The sequence below is a fragment of the Carassius gibelio genome, chromosome A24 (genome assembly GCF_023724105.1).
Source record: "Carassius gibelio isolate Cgi1373 ecotype wild population from Czech Republic chromosome A24, carGib1.2-hapl.c, whole genome shotgun sequence".
NCBI classification, from domain to species: Eukaryota; Metazoa; Chordata; class Actinopteri; order Cypriniformes; family Cyprinidae; genus Carassius; species Carassius gibelio.
The window spans coordinates 949,439-973,837 of record NC_068394.1 but is presented as its reverse complement, the minus strand read 5'-3'; the positions used below and the strand labels follow the sequence as shown (position 1 = coordinate 973,837).

Below are 24,399 nucleotides of genomic sequence, written 5' to 3'. Positions count from 1 at the left end.
TCTCTTCGTCATGTCGACTTAATCATTTCTACACTATATCTACATTTCTAATATAAGCCACACATAGAAATGGCTCTAAAATCCAACTTTGATTTCATAGCGTTTATACATGTGCTAAAATATATATTTACATACATTCAAAATAAAAGTTATTGTTTACATAATATTTGTGTGTGTGCTGTGTATAATTATTATGCATATATAAATACACAGTATAACATATTTACATTTATGAATTTATATTAATATAATTTATATAATATATAAATATTTTAATAGATAAAATTAAATGTTTCTAAAATTATTTACATGCATGTGAATGCATAAAGAATATACACAGTACACATATATTATGTAAAACAAAATGTTTTATTTTGGATGCCATTAATTGCAATTAATTGTTTGAGAGCACTAAAATAAGTAAAAATGAAAAATTCATTTTCAAACTGATTTTCGAAATATTTTGGTCACAGGAAATGTTGTGCATTTATCTGAAATCATTATATCTGAAGGAAAATATTACAAAAAAAAAATATATAAATAAAATAAAAAATATATAATAATAATAATAAAATTAATTAATTTAAACCTATTTTAATAATAGGTTTTTAAATGTATTTTCTTGTAAAAACATGCTCAAATAATGAAAAATAAGTTTTAAGTTTCTTGCCCATATAAATGTTGGCATGGACAATTTTAAAGAATTTTTGGAGACCTAATGAAAGGGTTAATCTGATGTTTTCTATGTGTGAATACAAATATAGGCTTCACATTTTATTATAAATGCAGGGAGAACAACACAGAAACCCATTAAACCCCTTTGACAGCCACTAAAAACACATGAACAAAAATGAGTGAAGAGAAGATTCCTGCAGCTTTTGAGACTCAGATGGAGACACTGAAAAAAAAAATTATATATGCTATATATATATATATATATATATGTATGTATATATATAATACATTTCAAATGCCATTTAAAGTCATTATTTTATGCTTTTATTGAAAACAACTTACAGACTCAGTCTCTCTGGAATTAACTGGTATTAAGTCGTCAGAGAGTTTGACATCTTGCTTCTTTTGAATGACAAATTCACCAAAAAAATATATATATATTCTGGCCAAAAGTGGCTTATTGTGCAGATTGACTCATGTTTCCCATTATTTTAATAGAGGTTTTAAACATAATTTCACAAAATCAGTCACTTCTCTGCAAAAAAATACTAATAAATTCTTGGTATTTTTTTTTCCACAATAGACATAAACACATTCTGAAATCAAGATTCTGTTGCTGTTTATATATATATATATACTGTATATATATACTGACGACTGACGTCACACACTGATTACTGACCGAAAACATGCTGCTGACATCCACTGACCGCCCCACTCCACACTAGCAGAGCTACAACCAGTGAATTTACCTACTCGACATAGCTTATATTAGTCCAAACAATGTTTTTCTGACTTGTTTTCACTACGCAGCTTGGACTCTTCTCTTCTGAGTCGTGTCTGATGAGGATGAGGATGTTATTGATGCTTTCATGGCTCAGTCATGTGCTGTAATGTACTCAACACTGTTAGCGTGAGAGATATCAAGAGACTCGGGATGATTACTCCATCCATAAAAGCAGAAATGGGAAACCTGCAAAACGCGAGTCACTTAAAAGCAAGATTTCCAGCGGCCTTCATGTGCTTGGCTTCAAACATCACTGTTTATCTGACAACCCGACATGGTACAATCATGTGTTTTGGTCATTTAGCAGTTTTTTTTTTATTTCTCAAGCTTTCAAACTTTAGCTCTTCTGGAAGTGCTTTCTGTGCAACATGCATTAGAAAGAGATGATTTTGTAAGGAATCATCCAAACGAATAATCAATACAATCTAAAATGACAGTAAAGAATAAATGCACATTTTTAAATGAAAGTTTCTGGACTCTCGGGAAGTGTGATGCCACATTTTAACGCATCTAAAAGCCTAAATGTTACTGAGAAAACGTATTTGTTCAAAAAATTAAATAAAATCATCGCAGAGCATTGAGCACTCAGGAAGTGAGAGGGACAGATGGAGGACGTCCAAGTCTCATCTGGTCTTAGGTCATGGCTGCTCTCAAACGGGTCCTTCCCTTGAGCGGTGCATTACAGGAGGAGTGTGTGTACAGTATGTGATGATGTTTAATGTTTATCGATGCTTTAGTAATGCAAAGCTCTGTTTATCATGCCAGAACAGCTCTGAACGCTCAGGTCTTACATGAAGAGGACAACAAAATCAAGATTTAAATGTGGTTACAAAATGTTTTCTGCATAAAGTGAAGATATATATATATATATATATATATATATATATATATATATATATATATATATATATATATATCAATAAAATGTCATTACATAATGTTATAGTTCATTTTATTATTATTATTATAACATTAATTTGATATTACCAAATTTTTTGTTCTAAACATATATGACTACATATATATTGTTAGAGTGCATATATTTTATATATTATTTATTATTTTATATATTAAATTATTATTTATATTGCATCTACATTTTAAATATTATTATGAATAATAAAATATCCAATTATAAAAAATTAAATATGTATATATATATTTTATTTTCAATGATTAGCATTATAGATTTTTATATAATTTTTATTGTTTTACATATATGTGTGTGTGTCTGTATTTACATATTATATTACATATATAAACAAAACACAAGAATAATAAAGTGCATATAACTTGCAATACTATTATTAATATATTTTCATATTCTTTTTGGACATTTTTTATATATATATGATATTATTACAGAAATATTAACCATAAAAGTTTCATAAAAGTACCAGATCAAAGTTTCACACAGTATTCCGAGTGGACAAATGCCAAAAGGCAAATGTAAATGTGAAGTAAGTTGTGTTTAAGACAACATGAGGAAATGCATCTTTAGGTCACAGTAAAGTATAATGTGAGGACGATATCAGTGATATGACAACAGGTCCTGATGAAGTCCCCGGATGCTGGGAGAGGATGCTCCATCCTGACCTACACAAACACACACGAGCACACCACAGATGAACACGCGTGTTAGTGATCATACATGCATATATCTAACCCGTCACAGTAATTGCAGTCACGTGAGTTTCTAATGAGTTTCTGCAGCAAACGCACCTACTCAGCGCTTTTAATGCTACACCCCACACAGTTCATCCGTCAGAGAGATGAATTCGGATGCAGGATCGCAGAATGAGCCGTCATTCCCGTGACTCATGCATTTGAGAGCTTGTGTTTTTTTTCTGTCGGACTCCACATTAGCAGCGAATGCTAAGGACAGCCGTGAAAGCGCCACAAATCAAACGTACAGCAGGTGTGCACGCACGCGCCATACATCAATTTAATTGGGCGAAACTGTCCTGCACAGCAAGAAAAGAGCTAAAGGATGGCACTTCCTAAACAAGAGCCTTTCTGACCTATTTTACATGCGAAATAAAGATGCAGAACAATTTGGCTATGACCCAGAACACCCTAGCAATCACCTGAACACCTAGCAACCACTCAAAACACCCTAGAAACCACACTTCACATCCTAGCAACCAGATAACAAACATTAAAAACCTTAATAATATGTTAACGACCAAATAGCAACACCCTGGCAATGACCAAGAACACCCTAAATAACACAAAGTAGAACCCTAGCAACCACCTAAACACCCTAGCAACCACACAGAACATCATAGTAACTAATTAAAAAACATTAATAATGTTAACGACCATATATCAACACCCTGGCAATGACCCAGAACACCCTAAATAACACAAAGTAGTACCCTAGCAACCACCTAAACACCTAGCAACCACTCAAAACACCCTAGCAACCACACAGAACATCATAGTAACTAATTAAAAAAACATTAATAATGTTAACGACCATATATCAACACCCTGGCAATGACCCAGAACACCCTAAATAACACAAAGTAGTACCCTAGCAACCACCTAAACACCTAGCAAACAATCAAAACACCCTAGCAACCACACAGAACATCATAGTAACTAATTAAAAAACATTAATAATGTTAACGACCATATAGCAACACCCTGGCAATGACCCAGAACACCCTAAATAACACAAAGTAGTACCCTAGCAACCACCTAAACACCTAGCAACCACTCAAAACACCCTAGCAACCACACAGAACATCATAGCAACCAGATAACAAACATTTAAAACCTTTACAACACTTTAGCAACACCTGACAATGACCCAGAATACCCTAACACAAAGAAGTACCCTAGCAACCACCTAAACACATAGCAACCACTCAACAAACCCTAGCAACCACACTTTACATCCTAGCAACCAGATAACAAACATTTAAAACCTTTGGAACACTTTAGCAACACTCTGGCAATGACCCAGAACACCCTTAATCCCACATAGGAACACCCTGGTAACCACCTGAACACCCTAGCAACCAAATAACAGCACATTAAAAACCCTCTGAACTCCTAAGCAACAACATAACAACACCCTGGCAATGATGTTGAACACCCTAGCAACCCCTTGGATACACCTTAGAAACCAACCAGAGCATCCTAGCAACCACTCAAAACATCCTAGCAACCACCTAGAATCAGTTATTATTAACTAAAACTATTGAAAACGTGAAACTTTAAATAAAGCTGAAATAAAATTAAACATGTCTCATGTTAATAAGTACAGGTTTAAATCTGGTCATTATTCTGCAAACTTGCATTACACTTGGAAATTTCCTAAGAAATGAGGAACACAGACCAGGAGACTTTTAACCAAGCATCACTGAAAGAAGAAGGTAATTATATATATATATATATATATATATATATATATATATATATATATATATATATATATATATATATATATCAATGTTAATTTCTAGAACATGGTGTTATGATTTGCAAAGCAAGAGAAAAATCTGCCGTTCCCGCACAACATGGGAGGAAGGTGACTTCCAGAAATCCGTAAAGTCTTTGGAGAGATTTTTGTCGGGGAGAGGAATATCTTACTAAAATTGCCATGTTGGCAAACAAACTTTGAATGTGAGAGTCTTGCAGAAAGTGTGGGGCGCTTGATCACTGTCTCGCTGTGGCACAGAACGCTGACGCAGCTGGAGAGTCACGGGAGGTGAGTGTGAAAATAGCCCAGCAGAATCATGGGAGCTGTATTTCTCTCTGTGTAACTGGGTTAACAGAATGCTACGATACCGTACGGACAGCGGCGATTCTTCACCGCGCGAGCGTGATTTATCTGGACCGAGCTTTGAACAACAAATCCTGCTAACTAATGTGATACCTGTGCATTTACATGCGCGTGGCCTTCAGTGTGACCCACATACTCAAACACAGGAGCGTGTTCTCGTGTGGGAATCACTGGGGAACATAAACAGACACTTACAGTCTTTAGAGCTGGAGGTCAAGAGCTTTCCTGTGACTGGAGAACGCAATGTGCATCATCTTCATCTGTAGATTAAGGTCTGATTACAGACAGAGGTCGGAGGTCACCGGGCGGTGACATCAGCAGAACTGATTTCAGAAAACCAGTAATGCATAGATATGAGTTATGACCTGCTGGATGATAAAACACATCGAAAAATCCTACAGATGCAGTGTCAGTCTTTTAACGTCAGTCGAGAGGAAAACTGCCATCAACTGACTGAAACATCCTAGAAACCACCTAGCAACCACACAGAACATCTTAGCAACCACCTAACAACCAGGGCAGTGTTGCTGAATGTGTAACTAATATGAATAGCTTTTTTTTTCTTTTTTTTCAACAAATAAAATCTATGGAAGCCTGTTTTTGCTACTACATAAAAAAAGGTCATTGTGATTTTTGTTTTGACTCAATTCTGTTAAAAAAAAAATTATTTATTAAAATGAGAATATATAATCATGTTTACTTACAATTTAGCCAATTATCGGCACTGACATCTTAGCAACTGCCCTGAACACCTTCAACCTCCTAGCAACCAAACAGAACACCTTAGCAACCTCCTCCGAGCAGCCACACAGAACACCTTAGCAACCTCCTAGCAACCACACACAACACCTTAGCAACCTCCTCCTAGCAACCACACAGAACACCTTACTAACCTCCTAGCAACCACACAGAACACCTTAGCAACCTCCTAGCAACCACACACCACACCTTAGCAACCTCCTTCTAGCAACCACACACCACACCTTAGCAACCTTCTCCTAGCAACCAGACAGAACACCTTACTAACCTCCTAGCAACCACACAGAACACCTTAGCAACCTCCTAGCAACCACACACCACACCTTAGCAACCTCATTCTAGCAACCACACACCACACTTTAGCAACCTCCTCCTAGCAACCAGACAGAACACCTTAGCAACCTCCTCCTAGCAACCACACAGAACACCTTACTAACCTCCTAGCAACCACACAGAACACCTTAGCAACCTCCTAGCAACCACACACCACACCTTAGCAACCTCCTTCTAGCAACCACACAGAACACATTAAAAACCTTCTCCTAACAACCACACAGAACACCGTAGCAACCACACAGAACACCTTAGCAACCTCCTACTAGCAACCACACAGAACACCATAGCAACCTCCTAGCAACCACACAGAACACCTTAGCAACCTCCTAGCAACCACCCTAAACCCTCCAGAACATCTTAGCAACCCAGAATACCTTAGCAACTTCCTAGTGACCAAAAATGTGTAATAAAATTAAATAAGCAAAACTATTGCATAAAATTACTGCAATATGAATATTTATTAAGAATTCAGACAATGTTTGGCAGTGGTTATTGGCCAAAAATCTCAAAATGAACTAATAACACAAAATTCCCAGTACTTAACTTTTTTTTTTAATTTACAAAATTAATCTAGCATAATCTACAAATAAAAGAGCACAAGTAGAACAATGACGACAAATAAGAAACGCAAGTCTTTATTAGTGATCAGATGTGAAGATAACAAACATTTCAAGTAACGATCAAACACTGAGTGTGTGAGGCGGGTCCCAGTGATGAAGGTTTAATGAAAGCTAAAACAACAATTACAATAAAAAGTAAAGTAAAAAATGCACTGAAATACTGCGATGCAATGAACCAAAAAAACGCTAAAACTCAGCACTCTCATGGCTCTGGTTTCTTCTCCCGTTCCTCTTTCTCTTCCAGTTCTCGTTTCTTCTCCAGGTAAAGGTTGCTCAGGTAGTGGTCAGGTGTGATGCCTGCATCCTTCAGCTCCGTCATGATCTTCTCCAGCCGCGCGAGGGTCCTAGCGCTGGCTAGTTTCCGGCCGCTGATGTACAGCGTGAAGCGCTCGAAGTCCATGAGCTGGCAGGAGTCCACCTCACACAGGTTCTTCAGCTGCTCGCGGCGCTCCACCGCAGGGAAGAACGTCAGGCCGGACACACGCTCCAGATCAGACAGACTCACCTGAAACTCAGTCAGCGGACGCTCGAAGCCGATCGGAGCGTTCGGGACAACAAACGCCCCGAGAGCCAGAGAGTCTGGAGACGAGTCTTTCTGAGCGAGGATGACTTTGTAGAGATGAGTGGGAACTGCGACGTCGTCTTTCCCGATGAGCTGAAATGTAGGATGTTCAGTGCAATATGAGTATTACTTCTTGCACTTATTTGATCAAAAATACTATAAAAAATGTGAAATATTATTGCTATTTAAATCAACTGTTTTCTGTGTGAATATATATTAAAGTATAATTTATTTCTGTGATGCTCCGCTGTATTTTCAGCATCATTTCTCCAGTCTTCAGTGTCACATGATCTTCAGAAATCATGAAAATATGATGATTTACTGCTAGAGAAACATTTCTGATTATTATCAATGTTGAACACATCAATATTTTTGTGGAAACTGTGATGCATTTTATTTTTCAGGATTCACAGATGCATAGAAAGTTCAAAAGAACAGCATTTATTTGAAATATAAATAATTTTAACATTATAAATGTCTTCACTGGCACTTTTAATCAATTTAACACGCCCTTGATGATGAATAAAATAATTAATTAAAAAAAAAAAAAAAAAAAAATCTTAGTGACCCCAAACCTAAAAATAAATAAAAATAAAATTTCATATATAATTCATAAAATATAATTTATATAAAATATGTACAATATTTATATTTATACGTAAAAATGTTATTAAAAAATTATATTTCATGTGTTACTTCATTCATACATAAAAAGTGTCTACATTTACTTGCTCTGATTTATATCTGTACAAAAATAGTTCTTAAACATGACTATTTGAACAATTTCCACGCATTAAAACTGAATGTGAATGGACTCTGTCATGCTTTAAAGATGACGAAAAGGCAGTATTAAAGCGATCCATATGACTTGTGCAAGCATGACTTAAATATAATGAGATGGATTATCATTTGGGAGGAAGAGGAACTCAGATCTGATTAAGATGTGACTGATGTCTGGAGCTCAGCAGGAAGTCATGAAGAGCAGCAGCGCCACCTACTGGACTCTAAGTATTATTACAACTCCATGAACTTCTCAAAAGCCTTCACTTTCCAAAATAAAGCAAAGAAAGGAGACCTAGCATGTCTGCCTGAAACCGGGGTGTTTATGGCTATAATTCTGAATACTTATTTCCTTCAGTAATATGCTTTATTATGAAGGGAAAATACTTTTATCAATTAGACTTTTGTTTTTGTTATTAATTTTCATTATGCATTTTTGCTGTCACTTCAATAAAAAAATAGTGCATGTTGTCTTTAAGTTCTTTAAGTTATATGCTTTATTATGAAAAAAAAAAAAAAAAAAAGGATTTTAAGGATTGTTTTTTTCCTCCTCCCCTCCCTCATGTTAAGATGTATTTCTTCCTCAATCCTCTGTCTTCCTGTCCTGTCTACCCCTTGTCATATTGTATGTATGGACAGGTTGATGGCTAATTTTGCTGGTACCTGTGACCAGTGACAATAAAGGGCTACTACTACTACTACTAAAGGTCAAAGGTCGCTGTGGGTCTGACCTGATAGCAGACGGTTCTGCTGCCGTTGTCTTGTGTCTGAGGCAGCAGCAGTGGTCCAGAAATGATCCAGACGTGACTGAAGCTCTGCGTCAGATCTCTGCAGTACATCTCCAGCCTTACAGAGACATCAGTGCATGAGCAGCGCTTGCACAAACACCACAAACACAGCCTGGGCTCACACACACCATAAACACAGCCTGGGCTCACACAAACACACAAACACAGCCTGGGCTCACACACACACACACCACAAACACAGCCTGGGCTCACAAACACCACAAACACAGCCTGGGCTCACACACACCACAAACACAGCCTGGGCTCACACAAACACACAAACACAGCCTGGGCTCACACACACCACAAACACAGCCAGATCTCACACACACCACAAACACAGCCTGGGCTCACAAACACACAAACACAGCCTGGGCTCACACAAACACACAAACACACAAACACAGCTTGGGCTCACACAAACACACAAACACAGCCTGGGCTCACACACAAACACCACAAACACAGCCTGGGCTCACACAAACACACAAACACAGCCTGGGCTCACACAAACACCACAAACACAGCCTGGGCTCACACACACCACAAACACAGCCTGGGCTCACACACACACACACACCACAAACACAGCCTGGGCTCACACAAACACCACAAACACAGCCTGGGCTCACACACACCACAAACACAGCCAGATCTCACACACACCACAAACACAGCCTGGGCTCACACAAACACACAAACACAGCCTGGGCTCACACACACCACAAACACAGCCTGGGCTCACACAAACACCACAAACACAGCCTGGGCTCACACAAACACCACAAACACAGCCTGGGCTCACACAAACACCACAAACACAGCCTGGGCTCACACAAACACCACAAACACAGCCTGGGCTCACACAAACACACAAACACAGCCTGGGCTCACACAAACACCACAAACACAGCCTGGGCTCACACAAACACACAAACACAGCCTGGGCTCACACAAACACAGCCTGGGCTCACACAAACACAGCCTGGGCTCACACAAACACAGCCTGGGCTCACACAAACACACAAACACAGCCTGGGCTCACACAAACACACAAACACAGCCTGGGCTCACACAAACACACAAACACAGCCTGGGCTCACACAAACACACAAACACAGCCTGGGCTCACACAAACACCACAAACACAGCCTGGGCTCACACAAACACACAAACACAGCCTGGGCTCACACAAACACACAAACACAGCCTGGGCTCACACAAACACACAAACACAGCTTGGGCTCACACAAACACACAAACACAGCCTGGGCTCACACAAACACACAAACACAGCCTGGGCTCACACAAACACCACAAACACAGCCTGGGCTCACACACACACACACACCACAAACACAGCCTGGGCTCACACAAACACACAAACACAGCTTGGGCTCACACAAACACACAAACACAGCTTGGGCTCACACAAACACACAAACACAGCCTGGGCTCACACAAACACCACAAACACAGCCTGGGCTCACACAAACACACAAACACAGCCTGGGCTCACACACACACACACACCACAAACACAGCCTGGGCTCACACAAACACACAAACACAGCTTGGGCTCACACAAACACACAAACACAGCCTGGGCTCACACAAACACACAAACACAGCCTGGGCTCACACAAACACCACAAACACAGCCTGGGCTCACACAAACACACAAACACAGCCTGGGCTCACACACACACACACACCACAAACACAGCCTGGGCTCACACAAACACACAAACACAGCCTGGGCTCACACAAACACACAAACACAGCCTGGGCTCACACAAACACCACAAACACAGCCTGGGCTCACACAAACACACAAACACAGCCTGGGCTCACACAAACACACAAACACAGCCTGGGCTCACACAAACACACAAACACAGCTTGGGCTCACACAAACACACAAACACAGCCTGGGCTCACACAAACACACAAACACAGCCTGGGCTCACACAAACACCACAAACACAGCCTGGGCTCACACACACACACACACCACAAACACAGCCTGGGCTCACACAAACACACAAACACAGCTTGGGCTCACACAAACACACAAACACAGCTTGGGCTCACACAAACACACAAACACAGCCTGGGCTCACACAAACACAGCCTGGGCTCACACAAACACCACAAACACAGCCTGGGCTCACACAAACACACAAACACAGCCTGGGCTCACACACACACACACACCACAAACACAGCCTGGGCTCACACAAACACACAAACACAGCTTGGGCTCACACAAACACACAAACACAGCCTGGGCTCACACAAACACACAAACACAGCCTGGGCTCACACAAACACCACAAACACAGCCTGGGCTCACACAAACACACAAACACAGCCTGGGCTCACACACACACACACACCACAAACACAGCCTGGGCTCACACAAACACACAAACACAGCTTGGGCTCACACAAACACACAAACACAGCCTGGGCTCACACAAACACACAAACACAGCCTGGGCTCACACAAACACACAAACACAGCTTGGGCTCACACAAACACACAAACACAGCCTGGGCTCACACAAACACACAAACACAGCCTGGGCTCACACAAACACCACAAACACAGCCTGGGCTCACACAAACACACAAACACAGCCTGGGCTCACACACACACACACACCACAAACACAGCCTGGGCTCACACAAACACACAAACACAGCCTGGGCTCACACAAACACCACAAACACAGCCTGGGCTCACACAAACACACAAACACAGCCAGGGCTCACACAAACACACAAACACAGCCTGGGCTCACACAAACACCACAAACACAGCCTGGGCTCACACAAACACACAAACACAGCCTGGGCTCACACAAACACACAAACACAGCCTGGGCTCACACACACACACACCACAAACACAGCCAGATCTCACACAAACACCACAAACACAGCCTGGGCTCACACACACACACACCACAAACACAGCCTGGGCTCACACAAACACCACAAACACAGCCTGGGCTCACACAAACACAGCCTGGGCTCACACACACACACACCACAAACACAGCCTGGGCTCACACAAACACACAAACACAGCCTGGGCTCACACAAACACACAAACACAGCTTGGGCTCACACAAACACACAAACACAGCCTGGGCTCACACAAACACACAAACACAGCTTGGGCTCACACAAACACAGCCTGGGCTCACACACACCACAAACACAGCCAGATCTCACACAAACACCACAAACACAGCCTGGGCTCACACAAACACACAAACACAGCCTGGGCTCACACAAACACCACAAACACAGCCTGGGCTCACACACACCACAAACACAGCCTGGGCTCACACAAACACACAAACACAGCCTGGGCTCACACACACACACACCACAAACACAGCCTGGGCTCACACAAACACATAAACACAGCCTGGGCTCACACACACACACACCACAAACACAGCCAGATCTCACACAAACACCACAAACACAGCCTGGGCTCACACACACACACACCACAAACACAGCCTGGGCTCACACAAACACCACAAACACAGCCTGGGCTCACACAAACACAGCCTGGGCTCACACACACACACACCACAAACACAGCCTGGGCTCACACAAACACACAAACACAGCCTGGGCTCACACAAACACACAAACACAGCTTGGGCTCACACAAACACACAAACACAGCCTGGGCTCACACAAACACAGCTTGGGCTCACACAAACACACAAACACAGCCTGGGCTCACACAAACACAGCCTGGGCTCACACACACACACACCACAAACACAGCCTGGGCTCACACAAACACCACAAACACAGCCTGGGCTCGCACAAACACACAAACACAGCCTGGGCTCACACAAACACCACAAACACAGCCTGGGCTCACACACACACAAACACACAAACACAGCCTGGGCTCACACACACACACACCACAAACACAGCCTGGGCTCACACAAACACCACAAACACAGCCTGGGCTCACACACACCACAAACACAGCCTGGGCTCACACACACACACACCACAAACACAGCCTGGGCTCACACACACACACACCACAAACACAGCCTGGGCTCACACAAACACCACAAACACAGCCTGGGCTCACACACACCACAAACACAGCCTGGGCTCACACACACACACACCACAAACACAGCCTGGGCTCACACACACACACACCACAAACACAGCCTGGGCTCACACACACACCACAAACACAGCCTGGGCTCACACAAACACCACAAACACAGCCTGGGCTCACACAAACACACAAACACAGCTTGGGCTCACACAAACACCACAAACACAGCCTGGGCTCACACAAACACACAAACACAGCCTGGGCTCACACACACACACAAACACAGCTTGGGCTCACACAAACACACAAACACAGCCTGGGCTCACACACACCACAAACACAGCCAGATCTCACACACACCACAAACACAGCCAGATCTCACACAAACACACAAACACAGCCTGGGCTCACACAAACACACAAACACAGCTTGGGCTCACACAAACACCACAAACACAGCCTGGGCTCACACACACACACACACCACAAACACAGCCTGGGCTCACACAAACACCACAAACACAGCCTGGGCTCACACACACCACAAACACAGCCAGATCTCACACACACCACAAACACAGCCTGGGCTCACACAAACACACAAACACAGCCTGGGCTCACACACACCACAAACACAGCCAGATCTCACACACACCACAAACACAGCCTGGGCTCACACAAACACACAAACACAGCCTGGGCTCACACACACCACAAACACAGCCAGATCTCACACACACCACAAACACAGCCTGGGCTCACACACACCACAAACACAGCCTGGGCTCACACAAACACACAAACACAGCCTGGGCTCACACACAAGACAAACACAGCCTGGGCTCACACAAACACCACAAACACAGCCTGGGCTCACACAAACACCACAAACACAGCCTGGGCTCACACAAACACCACAAACACAGCCTGGGCTCACACAAACACCACAAACACAGCCTGGGCTCACACAAACACACAAACACAGCCTGGGCTCACACAAACACACAAACACAGCCTGGGCTCACACAAACACACAAACACAGCTTGGGCTCACACAAACACACAAACACAGCCTGGGCTCACACAAACACCACAAACACAGCCTGGGCTCACACAAACACACAAACACAGCCTGGGCTCACACAAACACAGCCTGGGCTCACACAAACACAGCCTGGGCTCACACAAACACAGCCTGGGCTCACACAAACACACAAACACAGCCTGGGCTCACACAAACACACAAACACAGCCTGGGCTCACACAAACACACAAACACAGCCTGGGCTCACACAAACACACAAACACAGCCTGGGCTCACACAAACACCACAAACACAGCCTGGGCTCACACAAACACACAAACACAGCCTGGGCTCACACAAACACACAAACACAGCCTGGGCTCACACAAACACACAAACACAGCTTGGGCTCACACAAACACACAAACACAGCCTGGGCTCACACAAACACACAAACACAGCCTGGGCTCACACAAACACCACAAACACAGCCTGGGCTCACACACACACACACACCACAAACACAGCCTGGGCTCACACAAACACACAAACACAGCTTGGGCTCACACAAACACACAAACACAGCTTGGGCTCACACAAACACACAAACACAGCCTGGGCTCACACAAACACCACAAACACAGCCTGGGCTCACACAAACACACAAACACAGCCTGGGCTCACACACACACACACACCACAAACACAGCCTGGGCTCACACAAACACACAAACACAGCTTGGGCTCACACAAACACACAAACACAGCCTGGGCTCACACAAACACACAAACACAGCCTGGGCTCACACAAACACCACAAACACAGCCTGGGCTCACACAAACACACAAACACAGCCTGGGCTCACACACACACACACACCACAAACACAGCCTGGGCTCACACAAACACACAAACACAGCCTGGGCTCACACAAACACACAAACACAGCCTGGGCTCACACAAACACCACAAACACAGCCTGGGCTCACACAAACACACAAACACAGCCTGGGCTCACACAAACACACAAACACAGCCTGGGCTCACACAAACACACAAACACAGCTTGGGCTCACACAAACACACAAACACAGCCTGGGCTCACACAAACACACAAACACAGCCTGGGCTCACACAAACACCACAAACACAGCCTGGGCTCACACACACACACACACCACAAACACAGCCTGGGCTCACACAAACACACAAACACAGCTTGGGCTCACACAAACACACAAACACAGCTTGGGCTCACACAAACACACAAACACAGCCTGGGCTCACACAAACACAGCCTGGGCTCACACAAACACCACAAACACAGCCTGGGCTCACACAAACACACAAACACAGCCTGGGCTCACACACACACACACACCACAAACACAGCCTGGGCTCACACAAACACACAAACACAGCTTGGGCTCACACAAACACACAAACACAGCCTGGGCTCACACAAACACACAAACACAGCCTGGGCTCACACAAACACCACAAACACAGCCTGGGCTCACACAAACACACAAACACAGCCTGGGCTCACACACACACACACACCACAAACACAGCCTGGGCTCACACAAACACACAAACACAGCTTGGGCTCACACAAACACACAAACACAGCCTGGGCTCACACAAACACACAAACACAGCCTGGGCTCACACAAACACACAAACACAGCTTGGGCTCACACAAACACACAAACACAGCCTGGGCTCACACAAACACACAAACACAGCCTGGGCTCACACAAACACCACAAACACAGCCTGGGCTCACACAAACACACAAACACAGCCTGGGCTCACACACACACACACACCACAAACACAGCCTGGGCTCACACAAACACACAAACACAGCCTGGGCTCACACAAACACCACAAACACAGCCTGGGCTCACACAAACACACAAACACAGCCAGGGCTCACACAAACACACAAACACAGCCTGGGCTCACACAAACACCACAAACACAGCCTGGGCTCACACAAACACACAAACACAGCCTGGGCTCACACAAACACACAAACACAGCCTGGGCTCACACACACACACACCACAAACACAGCCAGATCTCACACAAACACCACAAACACAGCCTGGGCTCACACACACACACACCACAAACACAGCCTGGGCTCACACAAACACCACAAACACAGCCTGGGCTCACACAAACACAGCCTGGGCTCACACAAACACACAAACACAGCCTGGGCTCACACAAACACACAAACACAGCTTGGGCTCACACAGACACACAAACACAGCCTGGGCTCACACAAACACACAAACACAGCTTGGGCTCACACAAACACACAAACACAGCCTGGGCTCACACACACCACAAACACAGCCAGATCTCACACAAACACCACAAACACAGCCTGGGCTCACACAAACACACAAACACAGCCTGGGCTCACACAAACACCACAAACACAGCCTGGGCTCACACACACCACAAACACAGCCTGGGCTCACACAAACACACAAACACAGCCTGGGCTCACACACACACACACCACAAACACAGCCTGGGCTCACACAAACACATAAACACAGCCTGGGCTCACACACACACACACCACAAACACAGCCAGATCTCACACAAACACCACAAACACAGCCTGGGCTCACACACACACACACCACAAACACAGCCTGGGCTCACACAAACACCACAAACACAGCCTGGGCTCACACAAACACAGCCTGGGCTCACACACACACACACCACAAACACAGCCTGGGCTCACACAAACACACAAACACAGCCTGGGCTCACACAAACACACAAACACAGCTTGGGCTCACACAAACACACAAACACAGCCTGGGCTCACACAAACACAGCTTGGGCTCACACAAACACACAAACACAGCCTGGGCTCACACAAACACAGCCTGGGCTCACACACACACACACCACAAACACAGCCTGGGCTCACACAAACACCACAAACACAGCCTGGGCTCGCACAAACACACAAACACAGCCTGGGCTCACACAAACACCACAAACACAGCCTGGGCTCACACACACACAAACACACAAACACAGCCTGGGCTCACACACACACACACCACAAACACAGCCTGGGCTCACACAAACACCACAAACACAGCCTGGGCTCACACACACCACAAACACAGCCTGGGCTCACACACACACACACCACAAACACAGCCTGGGCTCACACACACACACACCACAAACACAGCCTGGGCTCACACAAACACCACAAACACAGCCTGGGCTCACACACACCACAAACACAGCCTGGGCTCACACACACACACACCACAAACACAGCCTGGGCTCACACACACACACACCACAAACACAGCCTGGGCTCACACACACACCACAAACACAGCCTGGGCTCACACAAACACCACAAACACAGCCTGGGCTCACACAAACACACAAACACAGCTTGGGCTCACACAAACACCACAAACACAGCCTGGGCTCACACAAACACACAAACACAGCCTGGGCTCACACACACACACAAACACAGCTTGGGCTCACACAAACACACAAACACAGCCTGGGCTCACACACACCACAAACACAGCCAGATCTCACACACACCACAAACACAGCCAGATCTCACACAAACACACAAACACAGCCTGGGCTCACACAAACACACAAACACAGCTTGGGCTCACACAAACACACAAACACAGCCTGGGCTCACACACACCACAAACACAGCCAGATCTCACACAAACACCACAAACACAGCCTGGGCTCACACAAACACACAAACACAGCCTGGGCTCACACAAACACCACAAACACAGCCTGGGCTCACACAAACACACAAACACAGCCTGGGCTCACACAAACACCACAAACACAGCCTGGGCTCACACAAACACACAAACACAGCCTGGGCTCACACACACACACACCACAAACACAGCCTGGGCTCACACAAACACATAAACACAGCCTGGGCTCACACACACACACACCACAAACACAGCCAGATCTCACACAAACACAGCCTGGGCTCACACAAACACACAAACACAGCCTGGGCTCACACAAACACACAAACACAGCCTGGGCTCACACAAACACCACAAACACAGCCAGATCTCACACAAACACCACAAACACAGCCTGGGCTCACACAAACACCACAAACACAGCCTGGGCTCACACAAACACAGCCTGGGCTCACACAAACACACAAACACAGCCTGGGCTCACACAAACACACAAACACAGCCTGGGCTCACACAAACACCACAAACACAGCCAGATCTCACACAAACACCACAAACACAGCCTGGGCTCACACAAACCTGTTCCAGAAGCCTGCATTGTTCTCGTAGTTCTGCGGCACGATGTTGGACAGATAGAAGGTCTCCGCCATTGCTTGCTGTCGACAGAAACCATCTGATTCACACATCAGTATAACCTCTTCTTTATTTTTGTAACGAATTAATTTTATTATGAATGTATTTATTTTAGTCCCTTTAAAAAGTTGAAGGATGCTCATCTCCAAATAAATAAATACATTATAAATTATACACACACACACACAATAATAACAGTATTTCAGTTCATGGGGTTTTTCATTTTAAGGCTTACTTCATATCGTCCTTTTTCATTTTACATGAAAAAAAAAATATTTACTGTTTTTGAATGCTTTCATTTCTTTGCACAATTTATTGCAGCATTCTATAATGCATTTAATAATTTAATAAATATATATGTATTTATTTTAGTCTGTTAAATCCTGAGAAATAATGTGAAGCATGCTCATATCTAGATAAATAAATAATAAGAAAAAAATTATAGTATAATATATACACACAACACCAAAATTGCAACATTTCATTGCACTTTAAATTAGTGCAACATTCTGTAACGCATTTAATTCCATTATATATTTAAATCCCAAGTTGTGTCCATTGTGTATTTCATATATATATATATATATATATATATATATATATATATATATATATATATATATATATATATATATATTAGGGGTGTAACGATACGCGTATTCGTATTGAACCGTTCGGTACGAGGCTTTCGGTTCGGTACGCGGTACGCATTATGTACCGAACGGTTCGTTGGACTAATTAATTATATTTGCAAAATAAATAAAAAATTGTGAAATATAATGATATGCGTTCAACAAGGTAGCTCAATAACCCAAACGACGTAACAGGCAACGCCCCTGACACCCCCGAAGAGGAAAAAAAACACCACCTTATATGTTTATGTTAGGCTACTCAGTCAGGCGCTCGCTCACTCAGTACGCGCTGAAGGCTCGTTGCAAAATGGCCAATGCGTTTAACAGACCAGAAATATAAGATCCTCCAATAACCAACAGGTCTGGTGTTTGGGTGCACTTTACCAATCGATCGGGGCATCCGAGCAAGCACGGAAATCAAAATGGACTAGTACTGTACTGTATCGGAATTTCCTGAGCAGTACGATACAATTAACAGGCCTGCACGTTATTAGATAGAAGAACTGTTATAAATAGAACGTATTCACGGGCAGTTTTGAAAACTCCACCTACTTTGCTCTTGGCATAGTGCAGCCCAAATTGCGTTGTATCTGAAGGGCAACGCTGAGCCCAGGGTCCAGCGCCGCGCGTACTGAGTGAGCGAGCGCGCTCTGTAGTGGAAAACGCAGGTTTTAAGAATATGCTTAATGTAATTGAGCCCCGTTACAATATTCCTTCACGAGCTCATTTCAGCCAGACCGTAATTCCTGCTTTGTGCCAAAAAACAAAAGCCCTATAGAGAACTAATTGAGTAAAAACACACTCAATATAAAGAGTTATAGAGTTCCATATAAAAGGTTACATCTTTGTATTTGTTCATAACTACTACAACAATAATATAAAATTTTCATTTTTTTTTTTATAAGGAGCTGTTTTTGTTTTATACAGTATGCTACTAAGAAAACACCATAGAAGATGGGTAAAGAATAGCTCCATCATTGTTCAATGTAAAAAAAAACATACTTTGTTAGTTTTAATAAATATATTTTTTTAAATCAAGGAAATGTATCTGCCAATTTTTTCTTTTTGCTGTATCTAAAACGTACCGAACCGTACCGAACCGAACCGAGACACCAGTGAATCGTATCGAACCGAACCGTGAATTTTGTGAACCGTTACACCCCTAATATATATATATATATATATATATTGGAGAGGTGAGGTGTCCAAGTCACAACATCTAACTACTGGGGTGCCTCAGGGCTCAGTTCTTGGACCACTTCTCTTCTCTGTCTACATGGCATCACTAGGTTCTGTCATCCAGAAATATGGCTTTTCAGACCACTGCTGTACTGATGACACTCAACTCATTGCTCTTTTTGTTGTTTTTGATTGATTCCACTGTCCTCATTTGTAAGTCACTTTGGATAAAAGCATCTGTTAAATTAATACAATTTAAATATATACACACATTTACACACACATATACATATATATATATATATACAAATATACATATATATATATATATATATTTGTGTGGTATTTTATGTGCTTTTCCATTTTACATGAGAAAATAAATGTAATTAATGCATTATTTATGCTTTCATTTTTTTGCACTTTTATTGATTTACTGCAACATTCTATAATGCATTTAATAATTTCATTTAATATATATTTAAGACTATTTTTTTGTCTGTTAAATCCCTCCATTGGTGTGAAGCATGCTCATATCTAAATAAATAAATGTATAATAAATGAATAATAATATACATATTTGCGAATTTCTTTTTTTTTAGGGCATATGTGGAATTTTACATAAAAAAAATAAAAATAATAATAATGACTTTTATGCTTTCATCGCATTGCACTTTTATATATTTAATTAAATGCATTTAATTCCATTATATATTTAAATCCCAAGATGTGTCCATTGAGTATTACATATATATATATACATATATTTGTGTGGTATTTTATGTGCAAAAAGTAAAAATGTATTTAATGCATTATTTCTGCTTTTGTTTCTTTGCACGTTTAGTGATTTCTGCGTGATGTGTGAGACCTCGGAGATCTTGTTGTCTCCGGCGGGGGCCATGTGTCCTCGAGACCAGCCGCTGCGCAGGTAATCCTCGTTCCGGGCCGTGAAGAGCTCGGGAACGCCGGGATCGGGTCTGAATCGGCAGTGTTTGCGGTCTGCGTGACCTGTGGAGGATCGAGAGAGTCAGAGAGCGTCTGCGAGCGTCTGATCGTCTCGCTTCACTCACCCAGTAATCTCTGAGCGCTCAGGTGTTCTGCCACCCAGCGGGGCGTGCGGTGCGTCTGATCGTACGACAGAGCGTGATTCCTGTAGAACCGGGTCTCAGCGCCGCTGTCAGGAAGACCGAAGCGCTCGAGGAGACCAAGAGCCGAGCTCCCTGCACACACAACACAAATGAAGACGGATTCATGCAATCCTTGATGAACTCTAACTGTTCACTAAATAGACACAATAATAACAATAATAATAATAATAACAACAACAAAAACAAATAAATCATTATTTTTCCTGAACAATAAGCGATGGAAATGTTCAAAAGCTGCGTGTGGTAAAATTTTAAGGTTTATTCATTTAATGAAACAAACTTGAATAATAAATAAATAAATAAACATACATACATACATATATATATATATATATATATATATATATATATATTTATTTTTTTTTTATATATTTTTTTAAGTAAGAGTATTTTACATATCCTTCAAAATACTAATGAGATTTATTTATATTTAAGATTAATATTTCATATAGCTGTTCATTTATTATTTTTCAGTCCACAAAATTCACATTTTGCATTTATCTTATTTTATTTTTAATTTATATTAATTAATTTAAAAGTTTATTTTTGAAGCTCATCTTTTTTTATTTATTTTTATTTAAATATTTTTTTTTTTTTTTAGTTGGAAGCTAATTTTAAAATCTTATATATTTTTATGATTATTTTGGACGGGTCGTGTGATGGAAAGGTGTTTTTTTTGTTTGTTTTTTTTTTACAGAATGACATTTAAAAATATCGAGAACATTACATTACGCAATATTTATTATTAATTATCATTATATTAGCAAAATGCCATAAGCATGAGAACAGGTGAGCTTTTTGCAATCCAAATCTCTTTTATTTTATAAATGACTTTAAATTATAAATGAACCTTTGAAAAAAAAAAAAAAAACACAAACAAACAAACAAACAAACAAAATAATAAAATAAATAAATAAAAAATAAAACACTGAAATGTATGTAACTTTTTTCATTCTGTTAATAACATAATAAATCTGTTATAGATCTTGTTCTTGTGGCACATCATTGTTTACACAATAATAAAAAGTAAAACTATAAAAAATACAAATACAAAAATGTTTTTTTTTTTTTTTTAGAAAAATAAGCTATGGAAATTTTCAAAAGCTTCGTGTGTGTAATAAAAAGTTTACGTTTTTTTATTAATTTACAGAAACAACCTAAATTTAATTAATTAATAAACAAACAAACAAACAAACCAATCACTGATCAAATTAACTGGTGTAACGGTGTCACAACTTACCCCGGTCTCTGAATGAGGATGTACATGAATTTTTGACCTACTGATTATTATTATTATTATTATTATTATTATAGTACGCTCGCGTCGTATTCTCATATAATTACCGAATAAAGTGTTTGTGGTGATTTACCTGACTCTGTTTTCTGCTCTTCATACAGATAGAGTTTGAGAGCAGCGACGCCGGAAGTGGCGCCGAGCACAAAGCCGCAGACGAACCTCACAGACATCACATTAGACGCCATCAGAAAATATGATTATTAATAATTATTTGAAATAAATAAAAAAAACATCACTTCAGGAACACAAATACACGCGGCGTCTGCGAGGCTTTGCGCGAAGAAGAAGAAGAGCAGCAGAGCGCCACCGTCACAGCGCCGCCCCGCGGCCGAAACACAGAACTGCAGCAGAATAAACTAAATTTCCTATTTAAATGTTTAATTATTAAATATAAATGTGTTCATTTTATAAATTAAATATATCATACAACATTCAAATTTAATAATTACACTTAAATACCAATTTGAAATTAACAAATTTAAATATAAAATTATATAAATATTTATTTTGTAAGTTTTATATTTTATATGTTAATTTCAATATATTATTTTTTTATTTCGAATATATATTTCAATTAAATTTAAAATGCATTAATGAAATATATACATATATGTTTGTGTATAATTGTATAATTATTTTTTTTCGCAACTTTGATTTAATTAAATATGAATGTATTCACTTTATTTCTAATTAAATATACAACATTCACATTTAATAATTACACTAAAATATAAACTTAAATATAAAATAAACATAATTATAATTAAATATATTTTACATTTGTACTTAATTTGTTAATTTCAAATATACATTTTAATTATTAAATATTAATACATTAATTATGTAAGGTTTTACATATTTACATTTTTTTTACCTTATTTCTTATCATTAAAATTAAATATGAATGATGTATTATAAATACATGTATAAATAAATATTTATTAATACATGCATATTTGTATGTGTATATATTTGAGATAATAATAAAAATAAAAAATATTGCTGTCTGATCAACAAATTGTTGTTAAAGAGACGACACGCAGCTCAAATGATGCTTTATCAGTATTTATTGTTTACTTTCATATACAAAAAGATAAAATTGAAATAATCCTGTCTAGTATTTCGTCCACCGCTCGGGCTGTGCTTGTTTCACACGTGGCACACACTACATTCAAACTGGTTTATTCTGGCACCAGTGCGGACGAGAAACAAGCTCTAAAAGCTCTAAAATTACCACAGTAAAAACAACAGCATCCACTGCAAGCGTTACAACGCTCCTGTCCAAAACACACTCCACTCGGTTTACATCGCGTCTCAGACAGATTATTAGTATATTTCTGTTAAAATCAGTAGTACAAGCCATGTCTGCTCTACAGGTTCAGCTACGATAGTGAAAGATCATCTACAACACACACAGTTCACAGAATCTGGAAAGAAACACCAGCCCTCGACAAACTCCGTCTCACCTCCAGATCACGAGCGGCCGAATTACACACAACATACAGATTTA

At 41.3% G+C, this 24,399-nt stretch overlaps 1 protein-coding gene across 1 annotated transcript; it reads right to left on the bottom strand.

The window, feature by feature from the left end:
* Nucleotides 1–6,964: 6,964 nt before the first annotated feature.
* LOC127946335 (nuclease EXOG, mitochondrial) lies at nt 6,965–23,190 on the bottom strand. Its single transcript, XM_052542846.1, has 6 exons — nt 22,963–23,190; nt 21,515–21,664; nt 21,313–21,452; nt 18,583–18,659; nt 9,044–9,158; nt 6,965–7,625 (listed from the first exon to the last, which is right to left on the bottom strand). The coding sequence occupies exons 1-6, from the start codon at nt 23,072–23,074 to the stop codon at nt 7,173–7,175; spliced, it is 1,047 nt and encodes a 348-aa protein (XP_052398806.1). The 5' UTR covers nt 23,075–23,190; the 3' UTR covers nt 6,965–7,172.
* Nucleotides 23,191–24,399: the final 1,209 nt, after the last annotated feature.